At 51.5% G+C, this 20,722-nt stretch overlaps 1 protein-coding gene and 1 long non-coding RNA gene across 2 annotated transcripts; both read left to right on the top strand.

Moving 5' to 3' along the window:
- The first annotated feature begins 269 nt into the window (after window positions 1-269).
- Window positions 270-8,361, top strand: LOC128822352 (rootletin-like). Its single transcript, XM_054004047.1, has 10 exons — window positions 270-397; window positions 1,190-1,227; window positions 2,501-2,604; window positions 3,544-3,682; window positions 3,835-4,028; window positions 5,378-5,505; window positions 5,704-5,738; window positions 6,691-6,765; window positions 8,152-8,235; window positions 8,350-8,361. The coding sequence occupies exons 1-10, from the start codon at window positions 322-324 to the stop codon at window positions 8,359-8,361; spliced, it is 885 nt and encodes a 294-aa protein (XP_053860022.1). The 5' UTR covers window positions 270-321.
- Window positions 8,362-14,939: 6,578 nt separating this feature from the next.
- LOC128821498 (uncharacterized) lies at window positions 14,940-18,617 on the top strand. Its single transcript, XR_008441135.1, has 3 exons — window positions 14,940-15,116; window positions 17,100-17,243; window positions 18,486-18,617. It is a non-coding gene; the product is annotated as an uncharacterized LOC128821498 (long non-coding RNA).
- The last annotated feature ends 2,105 nt before the right edge of the window (window positions 18,618-20,722 follow it).

Here is a 20,722-nt window from a genome sequence, read left to right as displayed (position 1 = left end):
AACCCAGAGCAGCTGCTATTGTGATGTCAGCAGAGGGCTGCCACGTCACAGCGCTGTCAGCAGGAGGTTTCCTGGTGCCCGCAAGGCCTCAGCGTCCAGAGCAGCCCTTGGCACGCTCGTGGCAGGAGGATCACCTCGACTGTGCTGTTCTCAGATTACAGCGGGTGTCCTTTTGCTTCTGTATTTTCTTGCACAGTCCATAGAGTCGTGCAAGTGTCCTGTTGCTCCCCTTTTTCCTTGCACAGTCTGGGACTTGTGCAAGAGGGGGTTTTTTTCTATTTTTTTTCCTGGCCTACGGACTCGAGCAGCACTGCTCAAACGATGGAGCGAGTCCGTAGAGCAGTCAGCAGCGCCTTTTCATTGGCGGCTTCTCGGAAAGCTTTTCATCGTTTGACTGGTAAATAGAAGTTTTTCCTTGGGGCAGCACGTTGAAACAAAAATGGCATAAAGATGCCGTGTGTTTGGTAAAGCTCCTGTCAACAGCTTCACCTAAAAAGGGGGTGTCTCTTGCCCAGCAGGGTGTGGGAACCTCCCAAACGCAGACTGGGGGAGCTTTGCAGGTGTCCTTCTAGAAACTGTTTGGTTCTCTCCAGAGCTGAGGAAAAGCATCTTTTTTCTGCATACCATCCTTCAAGGACGTGCCCAGGGTCTAAGTGGACCCCCTGTGTGTGCTACCAGAGCGACTGGCTTTGCGCTGAAGGGCAAAGTGCCGAGCAGTTTGTGTGTGCTCCTGAACCCCGGAGCTGGGCCTGTGCTGTGTCCCAACAGAAGTGCAAGCGCTAAGAGGGGCTTGGTGGGAGCTTTTGTGGGGAATTGTTTACAGCAAGCGTGTGGGACATGCTGCATGCAGTTTACAAAAAGAAAGAGCAAATCCAGGAAAGAGAGGAGAAAAAAGCTGCTTTAGCTGCAGGCTGCACAATGAGCTTCAATGTAGGCACTGACTGCTAAAGAACAATTTGCATCTTCTCAGCCAAGTTTCTAGGTCCTTAGTGGCAAAGTCGAGCAAAAGGTAGACACAGCCTTGGGTTTTGGCCTGCAGTCTCGCTTGCTGTGCTAAAGAAGTGTTGCTCCTGGAGGGATTGGTTGTGAAAGGAAAATGCTCTCTGCTTGGGTGGACTTGTTCTGTGGGATTCCTCAGCACAAACAGATTTCTAACAGCACCTGGTTCATTTTCCCTTGTCCCTGGCAGGTCGCCTCAGACGTGGAAGGAATCGAGTGCACGTTTTGGTGAGTGGGACGGGCACCCTTGACATTCCTGGTGTCTGAGGATTGTGGAGAAAGCTGTGGCCTTGGCCTGTTGCAGTAGAGTGCCAGCCTGGCAGGCCGAAAGAAAGTCCACTAAGTCGATGTGTGCATGAACACTACCAAAAGGATTCCATCCGTTTCCTCCTTTTCCACGGAAGAGGTTATAATTAATGAAAGTCAAGCTTTGCAGACAGGAGGCTGCATGCTGATTGTAGGCAGGCTGAAACATCTCCTTCAGAAGCATATGCAATCCCGTCCAAACATTAGTCTCATTAGTGCACTTGAATTGAGTTTGAATGACTGAGCATCCCACTTGTCTCCAAATTCATGACTTCTGCTGAAGAGAGCTGAGGATAGAGCTCAGGAGACATAAGGTTCTAAAGGTTCTAACCTCCACGTGTCGTCAGTGCAGGGCCTGAGCATCCTGCACCAAGGAGTGGCAGCTTTGGTTGGGTCAGTGCAAAGCTTTGGTGCAGTGCAGAGCTGCAAGGTTGTGAGCAGGCAGCACTTGCCCTTTGTGGCTGAAGATGCTGTGGGCTGGAGTCCTGCCATGACCTAGCTCTTCAGCCCAGCCACTGACCCGTGGGAAATGGGATCTGAACTTTCCCATGCAGGCACCATTTTCCTGGCATTCTCACAGGGACTGGGAACTTCCCTTGCTGTGAGATAAGCGGTAGCATGATGTCCCTTAGTGCTACTGGTGCAAAAGTCAGCCCCTTTGTGCACAGAGCCTGTGCAGGCTCCCTGTTGTCAGCAGAGGGAGAGGTCCCAAGGCGCAGTTCACCGCCTTGTGGGCTACGGAGGAGCCACTGCTGCCTGCAGGGACCTACCCCTCTCCATGCCCTGTCTAGGTAGCTACAGTCACTGCTTCGACTACACCCTTAACTGTGACATGAGCCAAGTTTGTTGAGAAGAATCCTGAGCTGCTCTGCATGGCAGAGACAAGGTCTGTCTGTGAAGGGCTGGAATGCAGTTCCTATTGGCTGCTCTCCAAGGCCTGAAATCCTGAGGGGAAGCCAGCTGACCAGAGCTGAGCAGGGAAGTATTCCCTGCTTCTACTCAGACACTTCCAGAGCAACTCAAGGGTTAGTTGGGACATAAACAGCACCTAAACACCACCTCAACAGCCCCACACACAACAGATTTTGCCTTCACATGAGCTGTGTCTCTGCTTGCTGCTTCTGCCAGCTCTCAGGAGCCAACTTCCCTGCTCCTTATTGCTGCTTTGTGGTTTTTCCCTGCCCATTCCTTGCAGGTCCCTCAAGGAGAGGTCCTCGCCAGTCAGGACTCCTCGGTCCAGGCAGGAAAGGCGGAGCGGCAGGAGAGCACGGATAGAGTGCGCGGCGCTCAGGAGTTCAGGTATGTGTTAAGCTTTCTCGCTTTCTCTGAGCAGGGGTGGGCGTTGCTGGGCTTTTGGAGGCCCAGGGTCGAAGAACAAATTTGGCTTTCTCATAGTTTGACTTGCTCAGCACAGCCAGGAGAAGGCAGCCCAGGGCAGATCTGGATGCCAACTGACCTAGAGCATAGCTGCCTCCTGGGACTCACTTCTCGAACCTTGACTAAAAGCATTCTGAACTAGACGAGAGTAAAAACAAGGGAGGTTCAGGCTGAGCTTAAGGAAAGCAAAGCATTGACCTGGAAAGACAATCATGCAGCAGAACAAGTGCCTCAGAGAGCATGTACAGATTCCACCCCTTGAAATTTGGAAGCCCCAGGTGCATAGAGCCTTGAGCAGCCTGTCCAGATGCTGACCCCAATTGCTTGGAGCTGAAGACTAGGCTAGAGGCTTCCTGGGGTCTCTGCCAGCCTAAACCATCTTGGGATCCTGTGATTATTGAATTGGAAAATCGTACCCACCACCTCCCCAAGCTGTAACTTGCAGGCTCTTTCCTTGTTTCACTAGTGAAAGCAAGAGTAATTGTGGGACTACTCATTTGGACTTACCAAGAGGGTCTTAGCCGAAGAAAAGCTTTTGCAAGTCCGGTATCCACTGTATGGGAAAGGAGCGTTAGACCTAGCAGGCAGGAAGCTGTTACGCTGAGAGTACCAGAGCTTTCTGCAAATGTTCTGTGGCTTCTGGAAGCTTGTTTGACTTCCTCAGTGACAACTCTTTCACCTGCACGAATGACAAAGAGAGATGCTGGTCTAGAGAGGGAATTGCAACATTCTCTTGAGTTGGAAGTAGAGGGCTGTTGGAAGGCCCCGAGACTGCCTTATGTGGGGCATGGTACGTAGTGCTGGTTTTGCAAGGAGACTGTGTTGCAATTAAAGGCTTGTTTGTCCGTCCCCTTGTTGTAGATGGAAGCAGTTGTCTGCATTTGAGGGAAAGCACCATTCCTCACTAGAGAGGGCGTTTGAAGTGGCGGCACAGACAGCGGAGGAATCACAGCCTCAGAGGGATCTGCTGAAGGAAGCAGTTCCTCTGGCAGCGCCAAAGGTACGCTCACCTTAATCCTAGGCAGCACCTGTGGGAGAGGGATTGGTCCTAGCCAGGCCCCCCTGAATGCTGCTTCTGGCAGCAAGCTAAGAGCGAGACTGTGTTGTTGTTTTTGTTGTTCCTCTTGAAAAATGGTGCCCCCCCACTTGCAGGTTTGCCGCCCGCAGCGGCCAGCCCACAGGGGTCTGGAGAAGCTGCTCCAGGAGTTCTCTCGCCAAGGGCACGCACTGTCCCAGGTGTGCAGAGAGAAGGCGGTGCTGGCGCAAGAGAACGCTGCCCTGGAAGCCCGACTGGCAGCCACGGAGCGGGACCTACGAGGCGTTTCAGAGCAGCTGGCAGAGGCCAGGTAAAGGCAGGGAGGGGACATGATTGAAGGTCTGGAATTACAAAGGTGGTGAGCATTATGTCAGGATTTACTGCCTCCTGTGTGCTCTCCTGATGTTTCTCAGACAGGGAGGCAAAGAGACATGAGAAAAAAGTAAAGGATACTGTGATCTGAATGTTATTTTTCTGCCAACTCAAGCTCTCCAAGCTCTTTTGGGTGCCTGCTTGGGACCTCTTGCACATTCCTGTGAAAAGTGCAAAGCAAACCAACTTGGCACTGAATTGAGTACCACGGAAACCGTGCAGATGTTTCCTGAAACCAGAAGTTTCCCTCTGATTTTGCTTTCTCCTTCGGTGCATCTGAACATCAATTTTTCCTTGCCAAGTGGTTTGACATGGGATTTTCAGAATTCAAGGCTCTTACATGGGAATGTTGTGAGTAGGGTGCTGATGCTTCAGCTGAAGATGGAAGGTCATGCTGAAAAAAAATCTTGAGACTCTTCAGAGATCACTCTTGTGGAGTATGATGCAGGACCTAGAGTAGCTTATTAGCAGCAGCAACAGCAGCAGCAGGGAAAGGTCTTGTGACTTCTCAAGAGTCTCTAGGGATTCTTGCTGAGCACTGATACTTGCCCACTTGTCCACCCACCTCTGTAACATCTGTCAAAGTCCCTTTGGCTGGTCCCTCTTCCTTTTTAAAGAGTGCCAAGTCATTTGGGCACTACTGGCTTAATTAGCCATAAATAAAGGTAGCAAGTGTTCTTGTTCACAAACTTCCAGTGATTTAAATGGCAGGATACTTGTCCATCTCTCCTTTTCCTACACAGTTCTGGTTTCCTACTCATGTTGCTAGAAGCTGGAGGTTTCACTCCAATAATATCGTTTGGTGAATTCCTTCAGTCCCTTTTACTTAGAGAGTGCCTGGCAAACAAAGTACCTATACATACACCGTGGATAGCATGAAACATTGACGGGTCAGCCAGGAGAACACTGTTCTGTCCTCCTGCAGAGGGACTTGGAAGTGCTGATGAGCTGAGGGCTGTGAGCAGAGGCTGGGCTTTTGCTCGTTGGCAGAGACTTTGTGGGCACAGCCACCCGTGTGTGATAAGTCAGGCAACGGCAATCTGAGCTTTGTCCGCTGAGCTCAAACTCAGCTGGGCTTTCTGTGCTGGGCTAGATCATGAGGAAAGGCTTCCCAGTCACCTGGAAGGGCTTGCTTTGCTATTTGAAGTGGTAAAATTGTCCTGCTGTACCTGAGTTTCCATGCAAGCTGTTTTCCATACTAAGGTGTAGGGTTCTTAAGGCACATCATACTGGAGAAACTGCCCCTGTGTGCCAGGAACAATTGCTCTTCGTCTTCACAACTTGTAGGTCAGAGAAGGAGAGCCTGCAAAGCAGCCTGCTGGAGGCTCAGCAGCACGTATCAGAGCTGGAGATAGCCAGGAGCCGTGTGGAAGCCCAAGTGCGCACAGCCACGCAGGCCAAGGAGGCGATACTGGGTGAGAGCCTGGTGCGCTTTGTTTCTGGGGATCGCCCTGCCTAGTGCAGCTGCTGCGAAGCCAGCTCTGTCTGCAGGGCTTCTGAGGAGTGAAGGAGCTGAGGGCAGGTTCCTTCTGGCCTGAAACTGAAAGGGCTTAAGGTCAGCAGATTCCTCTGCTTGTGTAGTCTCTGACTGTTGCCGTGTGTCATGTTTGCAGAGGATGTGAAGGGCCTTCGTCGTGAGCTGCTGGCTGTAAGATCTCTCAGCAAGCAGCAATGTGAAGACATGGCTCAACAGCTCCGCTGGGCAGAAGAGCAGTGCAGCAAGGCTGTGAGACTCTGGCAATCTGCTGAGAAAGTGAAGGAAAGAAAGATCATGCAAAAACTGGTAAGAAACAATACATCCCGGAAGTTTTCAGGCAAGTTTGGAGGGCTGGCTTAGCAGAAGAGCAGCCTGAGTCAGTGACATGGTCGCAAGCATCTGCTGTAGGCTACACGTTGCTGGGCCGGGCAGCAGAGGGCTTCAAGGGCTCCTACTTGAAGGCCTGTGAAGACCCAGAGGACAATGCTGGGACAGTATATGCAGCCACAGGTTGAGCACGGGCATAAGCCAAGTTCCCCAGGAGGCTGGGTGGTCGCCACCCAAAGCATGGCAGCGAAGGGGCAGCGTCTTCCCCACAGCCTCGTGCCATGCAGCAGACTGCTGCTGACCTTGCTGCCAAGTGCAGTGCCAGCAACTGGCTTCCTTGCTTTCTGTCCTTCCACAGTGGACAGAAGTCTTCCCTTTGAGCCTGAAGCAGTTGCAACAGGCCCCGTGTTGCTGGTATTTCAGCTGGTGGCCTGTCTTGTGACTGGGTCATCGAGGTGCTGGCCTCGTCCTCGTCCTGCAGTCCATCTGCAGCTTTTCCTTGATCAAAGGGCAGGGGGAATTTGAGAACAGAGTCTCTGAGAACAGAAGAAATCCTGAAGAGAGGGGGGCCAGGAAACAGGCAGCCATCAGAGCAGGGAAGGCAGGTGACCTCTCCTTTCCTTACACGTGTTGGGCCTCCTCCTAGGTTTCTTGTTAGGGCAGGAGTGCTGGAGGGCACAAAGTCACTAGTGTGCACTCTTCAGGTACGGGGGTTGTTGGAGGGATGAAGCTTCCATTTTTTTCTTTGGGGAGCATTGCTGGGACTTCATCTGGAAGTGTGTCTTCCCCTCATCAGGCGAGACAACAGCTGGAACAACAGAGGTTGGAGGCGCAGAAGAAGATGGAGCAGCTGGCAAACGCCCTGACAGAGGTACAGAGGGGACAGGAGAACAGGCTGCTTGAGATGAAGCAGTAAATTGCCATCATGCAGCCTGGGTGAGAAAAGATAAGAACCAGAGAGAGTCAAGAGGCACAGAGTGTGAAAAGAGAGTTTGTGTGTTGTTTTGGACTCCTCTGGGCTCCTTATGAGCACTGTTTCTCTGGACACTGTCTGTCTGGGTGGCATTGTCTCTTAGCTGGCCCTTGGTAAATAGAAGAAAGAGAACAAACTGCTTTTGGAAAGCGTCAGCACGTCAATCTTGGTTGCCACACAAGTGATGTGTGGGACGTTTAAAGCCGTCTTCTCTTTGTTTCTGTGCAGCTCCAGTGCCAGAATGCTGCTCTGTGTGATAACATGTGCCAGCTGAGGCAGGAGCTGAACAAGCTGAAGAAAGGGCAGGTGAGCCTGACTAGCCAGGTAGCAGAGGGAAGGACAGGGATGGGGGCATGAACTGGAGATGTCAGGAAAGGGGAAGCAAGGACTACTGCAGGCACTGGAAGCACAGAGCCTGGCAGGCTCCAGTGCTGAGCAGCAGGCAGAAGAGCTAGGATGGAAGGGTTAGAGCTGGGTAGAGAAGCAGAAGGAAGTGGCTGAACACAAGTGCTTTTGAGAGTGCAAAAGAGGAGACCTGAGCGAGATTGCAGATGCCAGTAAGATTCCTCTTGACAGAATATCAAGCTGCAGGCAGAGCTGCAGGAAGCTCAGAGGAAGATGAAGGCCATGGAGAAGAGGCACAAAGAAGAAATGGAAAGGATGCATAAGGTCCTGCTGCAGTACAGCCCAGCTGAAGAAAAGCAGGTGAGTGAAAGAGCAGGAGGCACTGCAGTGGTGCAACAAGTGGTCTCTGCCCTTGCTGCCTTTCCCCTGCAGAGCAGCAGGTGGATGGGGGCAATGTCTCTGACCGCCATGCTCTGTGGTCTCCATGGCAGCTGGTCAGAAGGACACTTACTGGGCCGCTGAATCTCAGCTGCTGCCCTGGGCAGCAGGGCTAGTGCTTTGGCCGGTGGGCCAGCAATCCTCTGAATGTATTTCTGCTGGCCTCTTAGTGCTCGCTTTGTTTTTTGAGGGGTTTGCTCAGGCGAGCATGGTGACCCACACAGATTCTGAGCAAGTTGTCCCTGTCCATGGTGAATGCAGTCCTCAGAACGGGGTGAAGTGTGAAGTTGTTCTTTCCCTTTTGCAGTCTCTACTATGGCTGACTGTGACAAGCTGTGGTCTCTGACTGCTCGTTTGGGTTTGACTGGAGGTGGAAGAGTTGGCAGCTCAGCTTGCAGCCTAACAGCACCAGTGCTGTTCCTAAGGGCTTGCCTTTGAAATGCTCTGTCTGGGGCATCTCTGCCAGGCACCTTTCTGACACACACAAATTTCTTGTCTCAGATGGACGCAGGATCTGCCATCAAAGCTGCCGCTGCAGCAGCATCCTCCGAAGAAGCCTCCTCTCCGCAGCCCGAAAACCCGAGCGTGAGCAGTTCGGCCCTCTCAAGCCGGGAGAAAGAGAAGCAGTTCCTGAAGCTGCTGAGTACGTCCTGGGGATTTCTTGTGCCATCGAGCAGCGCATTATAGTGTGTGCCTCAGCATGAGCTGTAGCACATGTTCTTCCTCGCTTTGGTGTCAGACAGACCTTTTGGACTCCCTACAGAAGCCATTGTTGTGCTCGGAGGCAGCCAGGGAGCATTTGGGGCGTTCCTTTTGCCTTTGAGGGCAGCTGGGCGTGGGTGGGCTTTGCCTGAGCCTCCCTGTGCAATAAAGACAAAAGCAGGGATTGTGTCCTGAGCCGCAGTAGCCTGCAACCTATGCAGTGACCGAGTGAACATGTGTGTGCTAGTCTGGCCAAACGGATCAGAACAGTTGGCTTCCTAGATTCCCTTTAGATTCCTGACTTGTCACCAGTCATTGGAGACAGAATACATCAGTGAATTTGATTGGCTGTGCAGCTTGTTTAATGCTGGTGTTGTTTTTATGACTCTTAGCACTTCTCCTATTCCTTCCACAGCTGGTTTTGATAAGAATCCTCCATTTTGGTTAGCCTGACCTCCTTGAAATGAACATCAGGTGACAGCACAATTAAGAGAGGAAGAGGTCTTTTCAGTACGCCCTAGAAGTTAAAAAATGATATTCTTAGAAGAATCTTGAGGAATCAGAGAGGAAGAGTTCTTTTCAAAGTGCCCCAAAAGAAGCAAAACAGGATACTCTTTTTACAGTCCCTCTTTGATATCTTAGTTGTATGCTTAGGAAGATGCATCAAAGAAGGAAGCCTCTGCTGCATGTTCCTCTGGTACCAGGCACGCTGTACCGCTACTGCCCGCTGGTAAATACTCCTGGAATACTAAGCATTGGCCTCAATCCCTGCACAGATCGTACTCTAGGAAAGCACACCAAGGCCTTGCTGATTCTGCAGTACAACTGAGTTGCTTCTTGCCACTGGTAATAGCTGCCAGTGCAGTGCTGTCAGAGAATAAGCGGTCAGGTACAGAACAGAGCCCGGTTTACTCAGTGTCTGCCACCAGCTGTTGGGACAAAAGGTGGATTGATCTACTGCTCCGTGGGTCTGAAGTCAAAGACAATCATGTTCTGTCTTGAGTGAGGTCAGCAGCTTGTAACGGGGCTCAGTCTGGCTCTGGCTTCTTCACAGTGGCTGTCAGTGGCCATTTGTGGGCTTTGCCGAGCTTTTTGTCATACCTGCCCTGCCACTGACAGCTGGTGTGACTGCAGAGGCTGGAGCCTTCCTTAGCTGTGAGGTTGCAGCTGCCGTCCCGTTGCTGCAGCTTTGCCTGGACTGATGAAAGGATCAGCATCTCATTTGTGCAGGTGTCTGTGTCACGGCAGGGACTGAGGAGCAGCACTGTCCTTGTTCCCCGTCTGGGCTGTGCCCATTTGGGAAGATGGGGCACGTGGGTGGTGTTCAAGGGGCTGAGTCCAGTGCCAGTGACTGCTGCACACCAGGCTGAAGACAAGGACTTGTAGTTCTTCACTAAATGGGGAATGGGCAAAGTCATCTTCAGAACTTAGCCTGCTCATCAATGAAGAGGGTCCTAATTCTTAGAGTCATTGTTCTTGGTTATAGCATGAGCTGCTGCTCTCTAAAAATGTCAAGGTATTCTTTAGGCAAAATGCTGAGAGGTAGAGAAGGTGCCTTCCTCTCCCGGAATTCACTTTACAATATTCTTTCTGCTCTGGAAAAAACAGCAGAAAAAAATTGATAAAAATTCATCCCAGATCTGAGGGTGCATTGAAACTTTGGAAGTATGAAAGCTTTTGTTGAATCTCACAAGAGAGTGTTTCTTCCCAAGAAAATGAAGTGTCCTGATTTTCCAGCCCTCCTTCCTGTTTCTGGATGACAACCACTTGCCTTGGTGCCTGTTCTTTTCTGGTCTCTGTCTGCTCTGATGCTTTTCCCATGGGCTTAGTTTCCTCTCAAGGCAACCCTTCAATGGAGTGTGGAGAATCAGGCTCTGTGCAGGCCAGGTGTGCTGCAGAGCTGCCTGTCTTGCTGGGGCTGCTGTTGTTGTTCTTGTTGATGTGAGTGGAACTGAGTTTCATATCTCCTGGAAGTCAGGATCTCTGTTTTGAAGTGTGCTTCTTGCATTTTGTTTTTCAGGGTGTGAGGTGAGTGTGGGAGATCCAGAGAAGAAGTACACTGGATGGAGACCTATTGGCAGTGGGTGAGTGCAGCCACGCTTACTTCTACAGAACCATGGGCCAGGTATTTTGGTGCTGCAATATCACATGGGAAGTCAGGCAAGCTGCAAGCATCTTCAGGCCCTGTCTTTAGTCTGTCCCTGTCTCAGTGCTGAGGCAGTACAAGGCATCATGAAAGATCGCTGGATGCTTGCCTGCCTCAAGGAGCAGGACCTGGAAGCCTTCCTGTCCCTCAAACATGTGGCGCCAGTTTGCCTATTTTCCCAGGAGACATAGTTTTGTACGATTCAAAGTAATTTGGCCACACTCATGAAGGAAGAAGAACCTGAGAGAGCAGCGTCCCACCTGATAGCTGTCAGATAGCAGCTGTCAGTAGCATTTCTTAGTAGTATTTTGCTGAAAACAACATTCCGTGGTCAGGAAAATAAGGAAGGCTGTGTGGTGTTGCCTGAGTTTGGCAGGTAGGATGAAAAGAGAGTGGTGAGAAGGCCCAGCAGGACTGTATGTTTCATTGCCTGGAAAGGCATGCCACAGGCACAGATGCAAGAAGGAAAAGGATAAGAAAACACCCGCATGCACAGTCTAGTGTGTACATTTGAGATTTGTAGCAGCCCTTTCTCTTCCGGTTGCACCCAGCTTTTCCCTTGGACACTCTGCGTGGCAGAGGGCTGCTGGGCTGCTGTGCCTTTGGCTGAAGAGTAGACAAAGCCCGGTGGTTTTGAGACACTGCAGGCAGCAGAGAGCTCCTGCCTGGGCTGCCTTTTGCTTCTCAGCACTGACCAACTTCTCTGTTCTTGCCACTGTTCTGTTTCCAGGGGGTTTGGAACCGTTTATAAGGCCTTCAACGCTGCCACAGGACGAGCGGTAAGTGCCAACAGCCCATTCAGATTTTGCAGCCCTTGAGTGCTTTCCCTTGTGATGTGATCCGTGGCCAAAGCTTTGGGCCGCCTGACTCTTTGCTGCAAAGGCTGTCCCACAGAAGCAGTCTGTCCAGAGGCAGGCTGCAAAATGCATTTGGGACAGACTTTGTCCTCCCTCCCTACCTGAATGAATGCAAGGATGGCGGTGGTGCCTTTCAGAGAAGGACACGCTGGCTTGGACTTCCTGGATGAACATGCATAGATTAGCAGATGGCAAGAGCCGTCATTCCAGCCCAACTCCTCTTAAGCCCAGGTTCAGACACAGATAGGATTTCCCATTGTTTTCCATCACGTGGTTCAGTTTGAAAATATAATGTAAGTCCTAAAGAAGGAGAGATCTTGCCTGGAGCAGAGTTTTGCCTTTCAGTCCTAGGGAACCTAGTTCACACACACACACACACACACACACACAGGCACAGATCAATGAGAAGAAATTGATGAAGAGCCTTAAATAATACAACCTTGTGTTGATCCTGTGTTGAAGACATGGTGTCTTGGAGAGTGCCGCTGCTCTTTGGGACGATAAGTTCATAGTCCTTGATTCTTGTTTTTGGCTCTCGGCAAATACAACTGCATCTTTCTGGTAGTTCATTATCCACCTGCAGTGCTGCACTCAGGAACTGCACTTGGAGGGAGGTGGAGGAGGCGTCCGAAAGCCTGAAGCCCTGCTTATGACCTGCCGTCCATCCATAGGGTACCACATAAAGGGTTATTCATTCTTAAAGCCACTAAAGAATTACAAATGACAATAATTCCACGGTGTAAACCATGTTCAAGATTGTTCTTCAGAGTTGCGAAATCCAAACTGAAGAAGTTAGGATGTGCTAGGATTGTAACTTTACTCTGAGTCGCCTTGGAGTTCTTTTTTGGACAGCATGTTCCCTGTCATGTAGGTGTGTGTTTCCTTTGGCACCCAGTCAAGAATGGCAGCCATCTCCAAAAGGCTGGTGAAAGCCCCTAGAAATGCTAACGTATTTCCAGTGGTTTCAATTTACCTTCACAGGAGCAAAATTACTTTTGGCTTGCAAAAGATGTGTAAATGATAATAGTAGTGATAAACAAAGTCTGTTTGAGAAGTCTGCAGGTGCAGAGAGTGCTGTTAGCGCTTTGTGGTTGATGGTTTAGCGTCCATTTCTGCCGAGGTGACAAGGCATCCAGGCCTGTGAGTGCACGGAGAAAGAGGCTCTCGTAATGTCCGCTCCTGATGGCTTTTCAATGTCATTGTAGGTGGCCGTAAAGCAAGTTAATCTCCAGCGCCAGGGCTGCGAGGATGTGTTGAAGGAAATCCTGGTCATGAAAGAATATAAGAACCCCAATATTGTCACCTACCTAGAAAGGTAAACATTCTGGCAGAAAATGGATCTTTCAATTAACATCAATCTAGTCCTGCACAAGGCATGGGAGGAGATTGCATTTTGTCCCCATGAATGCTTCCTGGCAGAAATATCTTGAAGATTGATCTCAGAAACCTGGCTCTCTTACTAAGCCAGCGCATGCATGTTCACTCTCTGCATGTTGTTTTGCTCTTTTGGGGTGTGATTTCTTCCAAGCGTCGAGGAGAAGTGCCGAGAAAGCATCACAGAAAGGATTTCCCTTGCGCCATTCCCACTGGTTTCCATTGCCTTGCATGCCAAAAGACTAGGCTAGGAGAAACATAATTTGCCAGGTTTGAAATTGTTTTTCCTGTTTGTGACTGTCCTTTCTGCAAGGTTTTCCAAAGGCTGTTGGCAGTGCTGCACACCCACCTGCCCTTCACAGTAAAAGCTGTGAAGACTGTGCCTCCTTGCTGCTGGACTTAATGGTGCAATTTGTGTATGAAGATGATGAAGCAGCTGCCGGGATGTGTCCGCTTCCAGATTAATCTTTGCCATCACAAAACTGCCCTTTTCCCCTGTTTGCCACCTAAGCCTCCTCCTTTTCCACGGATGTGCCTTCCTCATTCAGACGGCACAGATGGCAAGCAGTGGATAGCCTGGGTGGAGTGTGCCTTCATTTGATTCTGTCTTCATTTACCAGTGACCTGGAAACAAAACTCAGCTGCAGTCTTTCCTTCATCCGGCAATTCAGCTGCTCACATTCAGCTCCACGCTGTTGCTTTCATCTTGCAGCTACCTTGTCAATGAGGATGTCCTGGTGGTGTTGGAGTATATGGATGGAGGCTCCTTAGCTGATGTGGTCAGCATGAAAAGGATGGCTGTAGGACACATAGCAACAGTGTGTCGGGAGGTAAGGGGCCCTGCTTGTGCTTGGGATGGCTTGGACAGGCTCGTCCCTCAAAAGCGCTGCAAAGCGAGTGATTCCATGTTCAGAGCTTTCTTTCTGTGTTGCTCTTATGCTTTGGAGAAGAAAGAGCATTGGGAGTGAACTGCCTGCCAGTGTCCCTGCCCTTACTATAGTCTGTTCTTTACTCTTCTAGACCATTGTTGAACTCCCTGTCTCGTTTTCATTTCTATTTTCTGTTCTGCACTTTGCCTCTCCAAGCCTTTGCCCAAACCCTTTCTGCATTGCCTTCTTTGCCTGTAAGTGCAAAGGTGCTGGTGTCCAAGTTTTAAACCAGCGGCAAAGCCAAAGAGAGACTCATCTGTCACAGTCCCAACTTCAAAGGATGGCACGGCACCCACCATGCTGCTTGCTACTGAAAACTGACAAATGAGCTCCTTCCAAGTCTGCTGTCGAGGAAGCCCTATAACCCTTGTCCTCCAGCCTCCCACCCGACAGTGATCCCCTTGTACCCAAGGCAGGAACTTTTCCTCTTTTGGCAAACCATTGCTTGTCCTCCAGACAGGGAGAGCGCATCCAGTGCAGCAGGGATCGTTCTGACTGGCTTTGCAGGGGACAGTCTTGAGCAAGGACTGATGTTTCCCTCTCAAGCGCTAATATGCCTTGCCTTGGAAAGATCCTGCTCTCCTCCTCGTGTTGCAGCAGCAAGCACTTCCTCTTGCCAGCGCTCACTGCTCCTTTGAGATCTGTGAATCTTCAGGAGCAGTGTCCTTTTGGGTGTGATGAAATCAGATCAGGCTAACTGTTGGCCTCCTGTTTCTTTTTTCTCTCCCAGTGCCTGCAAGGCCTGGCTTTCCTTCATGCCAACCAGGTGATCCACAGAGACATCAAAAGTGACAACATCCTTCTGGGCCAGGATGGCTCCGTCAAGCTGGGTGGGTGTTCTGGGTCAGGCGCAGCGCTCCGGGGAGGCGGTGTGGGGCTGCTTTTGAGCGGCTGCCGGGTGCCCAGCAGTGGCGCTGGTGAGAGGGCAGGGAGCACTCTGGGAGCCCAGGGCGCAGCTGTAAGGGGCTGAGTGGTCTAGAGAGCAAGAAGGTAGCAAGAGTAACTTTGGTTTGTGTGTGTGTTCCTTCCAAAGGGAGAGAGTTACAGTGTAAACGTTCCGGTGCCTGAGGAAAAGCCAGGGTGGGAATCCTGGGGTGGGGGGGTTGCTAAGTGGACAATTGCCCATGTCCTTGGCTGCAGCCCTGAGGAATGAGAGCCCAGCTGCTTTTCCAGCTCGATTCAGCACTGCATTCTGAGACGTAGAGTGAGGAAGCCTTTTCCTTGGTTCCCTACTTGAAGCAGTGTTTGTTTTTCTCCTCAGCTGATTTTGGCCTTTGTGCTCCGCTCAGCCCTGAGCAGAGTAAACGGAGGTCGATGGTCGGGACCACTTGCTGGATGGCACCCGAGGTGGTGAGAAGAGAGCCATACGGCCCCAAAGTGGACATCTGGTCCCTTGGCATCGTGGGAATAGAAATGGCCAAAGGAGAGGCTCCTTATATTCGGGAAACCAGTGAGAGGGTAAGGTGCAAATACGCTCAGAGAGCGGTGTCCTTCTCCTCTGTGTCCATTAGACAAAATCCCATGCCCACAGCTTAAAGTGCTTCCACCAAGGCCCACTTGTAAAACCGTCCTTGGGGCTGGCATCAGCTGTCAAGGCAAGACCTGTTGCAGCTTGGAAGAGCTGGGGCTGCACTGGAGCCTTTTTTCCTTTGGGAGGGAAGGCTCATCTCTAAGCATCTGCTAGGCAAGAAATTGCCACTGCAGCCTGGAGCTTAAAAGATGGGGTCTAGGTGAGCACTGAAGGATATGGAAGAATCACGTAGAGTCTCATGTTTCCTTTGGCTTCAGGCTAACTACCTGATAGGCAAGCAAGGCGTACCAGACCTGCACATGCTCAGGCTGCCCTCTGGCTTGTGTGAATTTCTGGGCTGCTGCCTGCAGATGGATGTGGACAGGCGAGGCTCTGCCAAGGAACTTCTGCAGGTACAAGGCAAAGCGGCTGCAGCCCAAAGAGCTGTTCCCTGTCAGGGTTTGTTCCTCGGCCAAACTCCAGGGCTTCCGATGGGACCCCCACATAGCAATATCCACTCTGGGTGCTTTTCCAATGAAAACCAAGCAGGATCCAAGACTGGTTGAGATTAGAAGGGACCAGTGAAGGTCATCTAGTCCAAAACCCCAGTCACTGGCAAAGACATCTTCAAGTGGATCAGGTTGCTCAGGGTCCCATCCAAGCTGACCTTGAATGTTGCTGGGCTTGGGGCTCCTCCCAGCTCTCTGGGCAGCCTGTGCCAGTGTTTCAGCACTCTCCTCGTAAACACTTTCTTCCTTAGAGCCAATTGAGTGTCTTGTAGCTTAAAACCATTCACCCTTGTCCTCTTACAATTGGCCCTACTAAAAGATTTGTCCCCATTCTTCTTAGAAGGCCCTACGAATATTGAAAGGTCTCCTTGGGGCTTGCTCTTCTCCAGGCTAAACAAGCACAACTCTCCCAGCCGTTCCTCAGAGGAGAGCTCCCAGCTTCTGGTCATTTCTGTGACCCTCTTTTGTTCTCAGGTGGTGTATTCATGTTTACCTGGTAGCAAAGGAACTGAAGTATTGCAATGCCAGGGACGGGGGCTTGAAGAACACAACAAAAGCAGTCTAGAACCAAGCGGTTCTAGATTGGTCCGTGGGAAGGCAGGGGCTGTGGGGGAGCTCACTGTGAGCATCCGAGGGCACTCAGCTTGTCCCTCCTGCCCCAGCCTTAGAGGTTTCTGCCAGCCAGACGGGGACAGCTGAGCAGGAGTTGTGCCAGCCCCATGTGCTGCCTGGCCCGCTCAAGTAGATGAGAATTGCTGCGGCTTTGCTGCCAGGTTTTGTGGCAGACAAGGAGCTGGTGACCAGGCCATTTCCTTGGCTGTTCCTGCTGAGAAGGAAGATGGCAGCCAGCACAGGAGCGGGGGGCATGCCAAGGCAGACACTGCTCTTCCTGCAAGCCAGAGCTCAGCCCATCTGTGCCCTGCTGCTTGTGTCCTTGCTCCTGGCTTGCTGCTGAAAACCTGCGTGTCCAGCGCTCCTGAGAACAACACGTGCGGTCAATAATTTCAGAGCCCTTGGGAGTCTCTTGAGGACTGCCCAATGCCCCACATCTCTTTTGGACACTCAAATAGCCCATGTCTGTAGAAAAGAGGAGCTGGAATAAGTCTGTTGAGCTTCCTGAAAGGAACAAAACCTTTGGACAGCAAGCAGCAATCCCACAGTGCTGTCAGGACAAAAATGCCAGCAAGTGATGACACCTTGAGGAACGGACTAGTGCAGTTCTGGGCCATGTTTGCCTGTGCTAGCAGCATCCTGGACATGAAGGCTCATGTGCTGATGGTGCCCTCAGGCCGCCTATGTTTGTGTATTTCTGGGGGCTAGAGGAATCCAGCTTGACCCTGTTAGGAAGTCAGTTTGGAAAAGAATGGTTCCTTTTTCCTTTCTCTCTTTTAATTTGGTTTGTTCCTTTTCCCCTTTGGGCAGCATCCATTTCTCCAGTCAGCGGAGCCTCTCTTAAGCCTCTTCTGACAGCCTGATCGCTGTCATCCCTGTAGCCAAGTCATGCAGGAAGCAAAGGAGATGACAAGGACCACTTCAGCACTTGGAGAACTGAACCTGTGAGAACAGGTAGAAATCCTGAGAGGAGAGGGGCCAGGAAACAGGCAGCCATCAGAGCAGGAAAGGAAGGTGGCATCTCCTTTTCCTCGTACCTGCTGATCCTGCTTTTGAATTTCTGCTTGGGACAGCATTGCTGGAGGGCACAAAGTCACTACTGACGTGCACTTTTCAGGTGGGGGGTGGTGTGAGGCATGAAGCGTCCACTGATTATTTGGGAAGCTTGGCTGGCACTTCATGTGGAAGTGTCTTCCTCCCCTCACCAGGAGTCAGAAGGGCAGTGTCTGGAGGCACAGCAGCTGCTGGCACAAGGGGAAAATTTCCTGGCAGAGGTACAGAAGGAGCAGGAGAACAGGCTGCTTGAGATGATGCAGTAAATTGCCATCATGCAGCCTGGGCAAGAAAAGATAAGAACCAGAGAGAGTCAAGAGGCACAGAGTGTGAAAAGAGAGTTTGTGTGTTGTTTTGGACTCCTCTGGGCCCCTTATGGGCACTGTTTCTCTGGACACTGTCTGTCTGGGTGGCATTGTCTCTTAGCTGGCCCTTGGTAAACAGTGCTGGAGAGATTTTTGTGTCTTCAGGGAGCGGTCTGGTGAGAGGCTACCAGAGCGCAGGTTTGAGGAAGGCAGGAATGGCGCTGCAGGCCCAAAGAGAAAGGGAAGCCCAGAGCTTCCCCTCAGAAGGAGGGAGGTCCCACGGGAAGCCCCTGCAGAGCCAGGCTGGAGCTGTGGGAGAGGGCTGGCTGTCAGGCTGCTGAGGAGGTGCCTGAAGCTGCTGAGTACGTCCTGTGCATTCTTTGTCCAGTCGAGCAGTGTATTATAGTGTGTGTGCCTCAGCATGGGCTGTAACACATGTTCCTCCTCGTTTGGTGTTGGGAGAGACATTTTGGACTCCCTACAGAAGCCACTGTGGTGCTTGGATGCAGGCAGGGAGCACTTGGGGCATTCCTTTTGCCTTTGAGGGCAGCTGGCAGTGGGTGGGCTTTGCCTGAGCTTCCCTCTACAGTAAAGACAAAAGCAGGGATTGTTTTGGGAGCAGCAGATGGCTGTGACCTAGCCAATGACTCAGAGAAGGTGTGTGTGCTAGTCTGGCCACACTGATCAGAACAGTTGGCTTCCTGGATTCCCTTTAGACTCCAGACTTGTCACCAGTCTTTGGAGACAAAATACTTCAGAGAAATTGATTGGCTGTAGGGCTGGTTTCATACTGCTGTTGTTTCTATGACTGTTTGTACTTCTATTATTCCTTCTCCAGATCACATGGGCCCCTGCCATCTAAATCCCAACTCTAAGGGCTTTTCAAATGAAAAGGAAGGAAACTTGCAGCGAAGCAATCGAGGAAGCAGAAGAGATGACCAGGACCACTTCAGGATTACTTCCTCCAAAGGCAGCTCGGAGCTGGACTCACAATAAAAGTCCTATACACCCCCAAGCCTGCTGGACGATTCCCTTCCTTGTCAGCCATGGAATAAGGCTCTACGTTCCCTTCTGAATTGGCCATTCTTTCTTAAAAATGGAAAGTCCCTCTAAAGGGCATTCTGGTGTGGTTTGGATTTGGCAACAATCTCCTCCATTTATCAGCTCCAACCCACACTGCCTTTGGAATGCTGTCCATTGGCTAGCTTTTTCCCCAGTCATGGATTTCTGGATGAGGAAGAAAGGGCAATTGCATTTCCAGCCAAAACCCAGTGAAGAGCAGGGCAGCCAAAACATCCTGTGGAGATACAGGCTTTCAACTGGGCACATAGAGGCTTTTGGTTCCTGCTCGGTGTAGCCGGCACGTCTCCTCTGTGGACTGCTCCTGCCTCCCACGTGGCCATGGCTAATAGGTACAAGGCTCTGCAAGTGGATCGAAGAAGGTGCGCACATCTGCTGGCAGTACAGGAGAGCAGAGAGGAAACAGCCTGGCAGGACCCTGGCCAGCAAGGCAAGGCACCCGCTGGACCTGCTCTTTGTCAACAGAAAAGGACTGGTGGGTGATGGCACGCTTGGGGTTGTCTGGGGTTCAGCAATCATGACAAGTCTCTGTGCTTGGCTGGGTTTGTTCCTCTTTCTGTGCTTTCTGTTGTCCCTGTGCTCTGCGGTGTCTACCCAGGGCTGTGTAGCTGCACGGCACAGCTAAAGAGCAGGAGGGCCTCATTTGTCTGCCCTTTGATATGGCTGCTCACGGCAGCCTTTTCAATCTGCAAGCTCCATCTGGAGAGTGATTTCCCCCCTGTGTTTGGTCTCGGAGGCCAGGGCCTGTCATCTGTAGTCTCAGGTGGCATTGAGGGCTGCCCAGTGCCTCAGGCTGCTGTGACCCTGCCGCAGAACAACAGGAGACAGTGGCAGGTGGTTGTTTCCAAAGTCACATCCTTCAGGGGCGGTGTGCCATGTGTGTCCTTTGTCCAGCCCAGCCCCAGACCTAGGGATCAGACGCAGGCGCTGCTGCTGCTGCCACTGAAGTCAGCGAGGATTTGGTGGTTGGTTTCCATCCCAGCAGAACTGGTCACTTATGAAGCCGGCTGCTGATGGCGCCCTGCAGATCTCTGGGCTGCACGGCTGTGAGGGAGCTGTTCCTTGTTGTTTTTCTCCATCAGGGAAAGCTGTGCCGGCCAGGTGTGCGTCTACAGGGCAAACAGGGAGTGCGCAAGTCTCTTCCATCTGTGTCTGCTGAGAGTGGTGATCTTTGAGATCAAGTGGCACAAAGTCAATTGCTTGTGGTCCCTCTGTGGGTATCCATGTTAGGTAATGCTGCTAAATCTGCCTGTAGCACAGCAGCAGGGGGAAAAGCCTCTCAGCTCTGCAGGTGCGGTAAGCTGCCATTGGTGCGCAGAAAAACTGCATTTTGTCTTTATGAGGAAGAGAAGAACTGGCTTAGCAGCAAGAGAAGGTGGAATGGTTCTTCTGATCTTTCCTTCTGCCTCGTACAGGCAGATCTCTGTGGCTCATAGGTGTGCCCCTGACTGGCAGTAAACGGGGGAATCCCCAGAGCCATAGCCAGGTTGGGCCATGAGATGCCGGCTCCAACTGGGAGCACAGCCCTGGGTGGGCTCACCTGCAAAGTGTGGGCAGACTGTGTCTTGGAGGTCGGTGCCACAGGCAAAGTCCATCAGTTTTGCCTGTCCGGTGGCCAGGTCGAGGAGGATGTTCTCTGGTTTGATGTCCTGGTGCAGGACCCCACAGCTGCTGCAGTATTGCATGGCCTTCAGCACCTGGAGGAACAGCCCCTGCACCACCTCCTCCGACATGGAGCCCCCATGGCAGAAGGAAATCAAAGAGGTTCTAAGACTGCTCAGGGCGCTCCATCACCAACACGAAGTTGTTAGGGAGCTGACACCAATCCAAGAGCTGAACAACACCATGGAACCCAGTGGACACCTTGTCTAGCAGCTCGATCTCCACGGGCACGCGGATTCCATTGGGCTGCAAGAAGACCACAATGCCGTCAGTGGGGCTGATGCCGTGCCAGGGGTCTAGAAGCCCTCACCCAGCCCAGGATGCTCTGAGCCC

The sequence above is a fragment of the Vidua macroura genome, chromosome Z (assembly GCF_024509145.1).
Source record: "Vidua macroura isolate BioBank_ID:100142 chromosome Z, ASM2450914v1, whole genome shotgun sequence".
Classification (NCBI taxonomy): Eukaryota; Metazoa; Chordata; class Aves; order Passeriformes; family Viduidae; genus Vidua; species Vidua macroura.
Note: the sequence above shows the minus strand (reverse complement) of the source record. Positions and strands in the feature narration are given on the sequence as shown.

What these genes read in the sequence shown, in the direction of transcription:
- LOC128822352 (XM_054004047.1), top strand. Translation starts at nt 322, where the DNA reads ATGGAGCGAGTCCGTAGAGCAGTCAGCAGCGCCTTTTCATTGGCGGCT. An exon ending in GGAATCGAGTGCACGTTTTG is followed by an intron (nt 1,228 to 2,500) that starts GTGAGTGGGACG and finishes CATTCCTTGCAG; the next exon opens with GTCCCTCAAGGAGAGGTCCT. An exon ending in GAGCAGCTGGCAGAGGCCAG is followed by an intron (nt 4,029 to 5,377) that starts GTAAAGGCAGGG and finishes CACAACTTGTAG; the next exon opens with GTCAGAGAAGGAGAGCCTGC.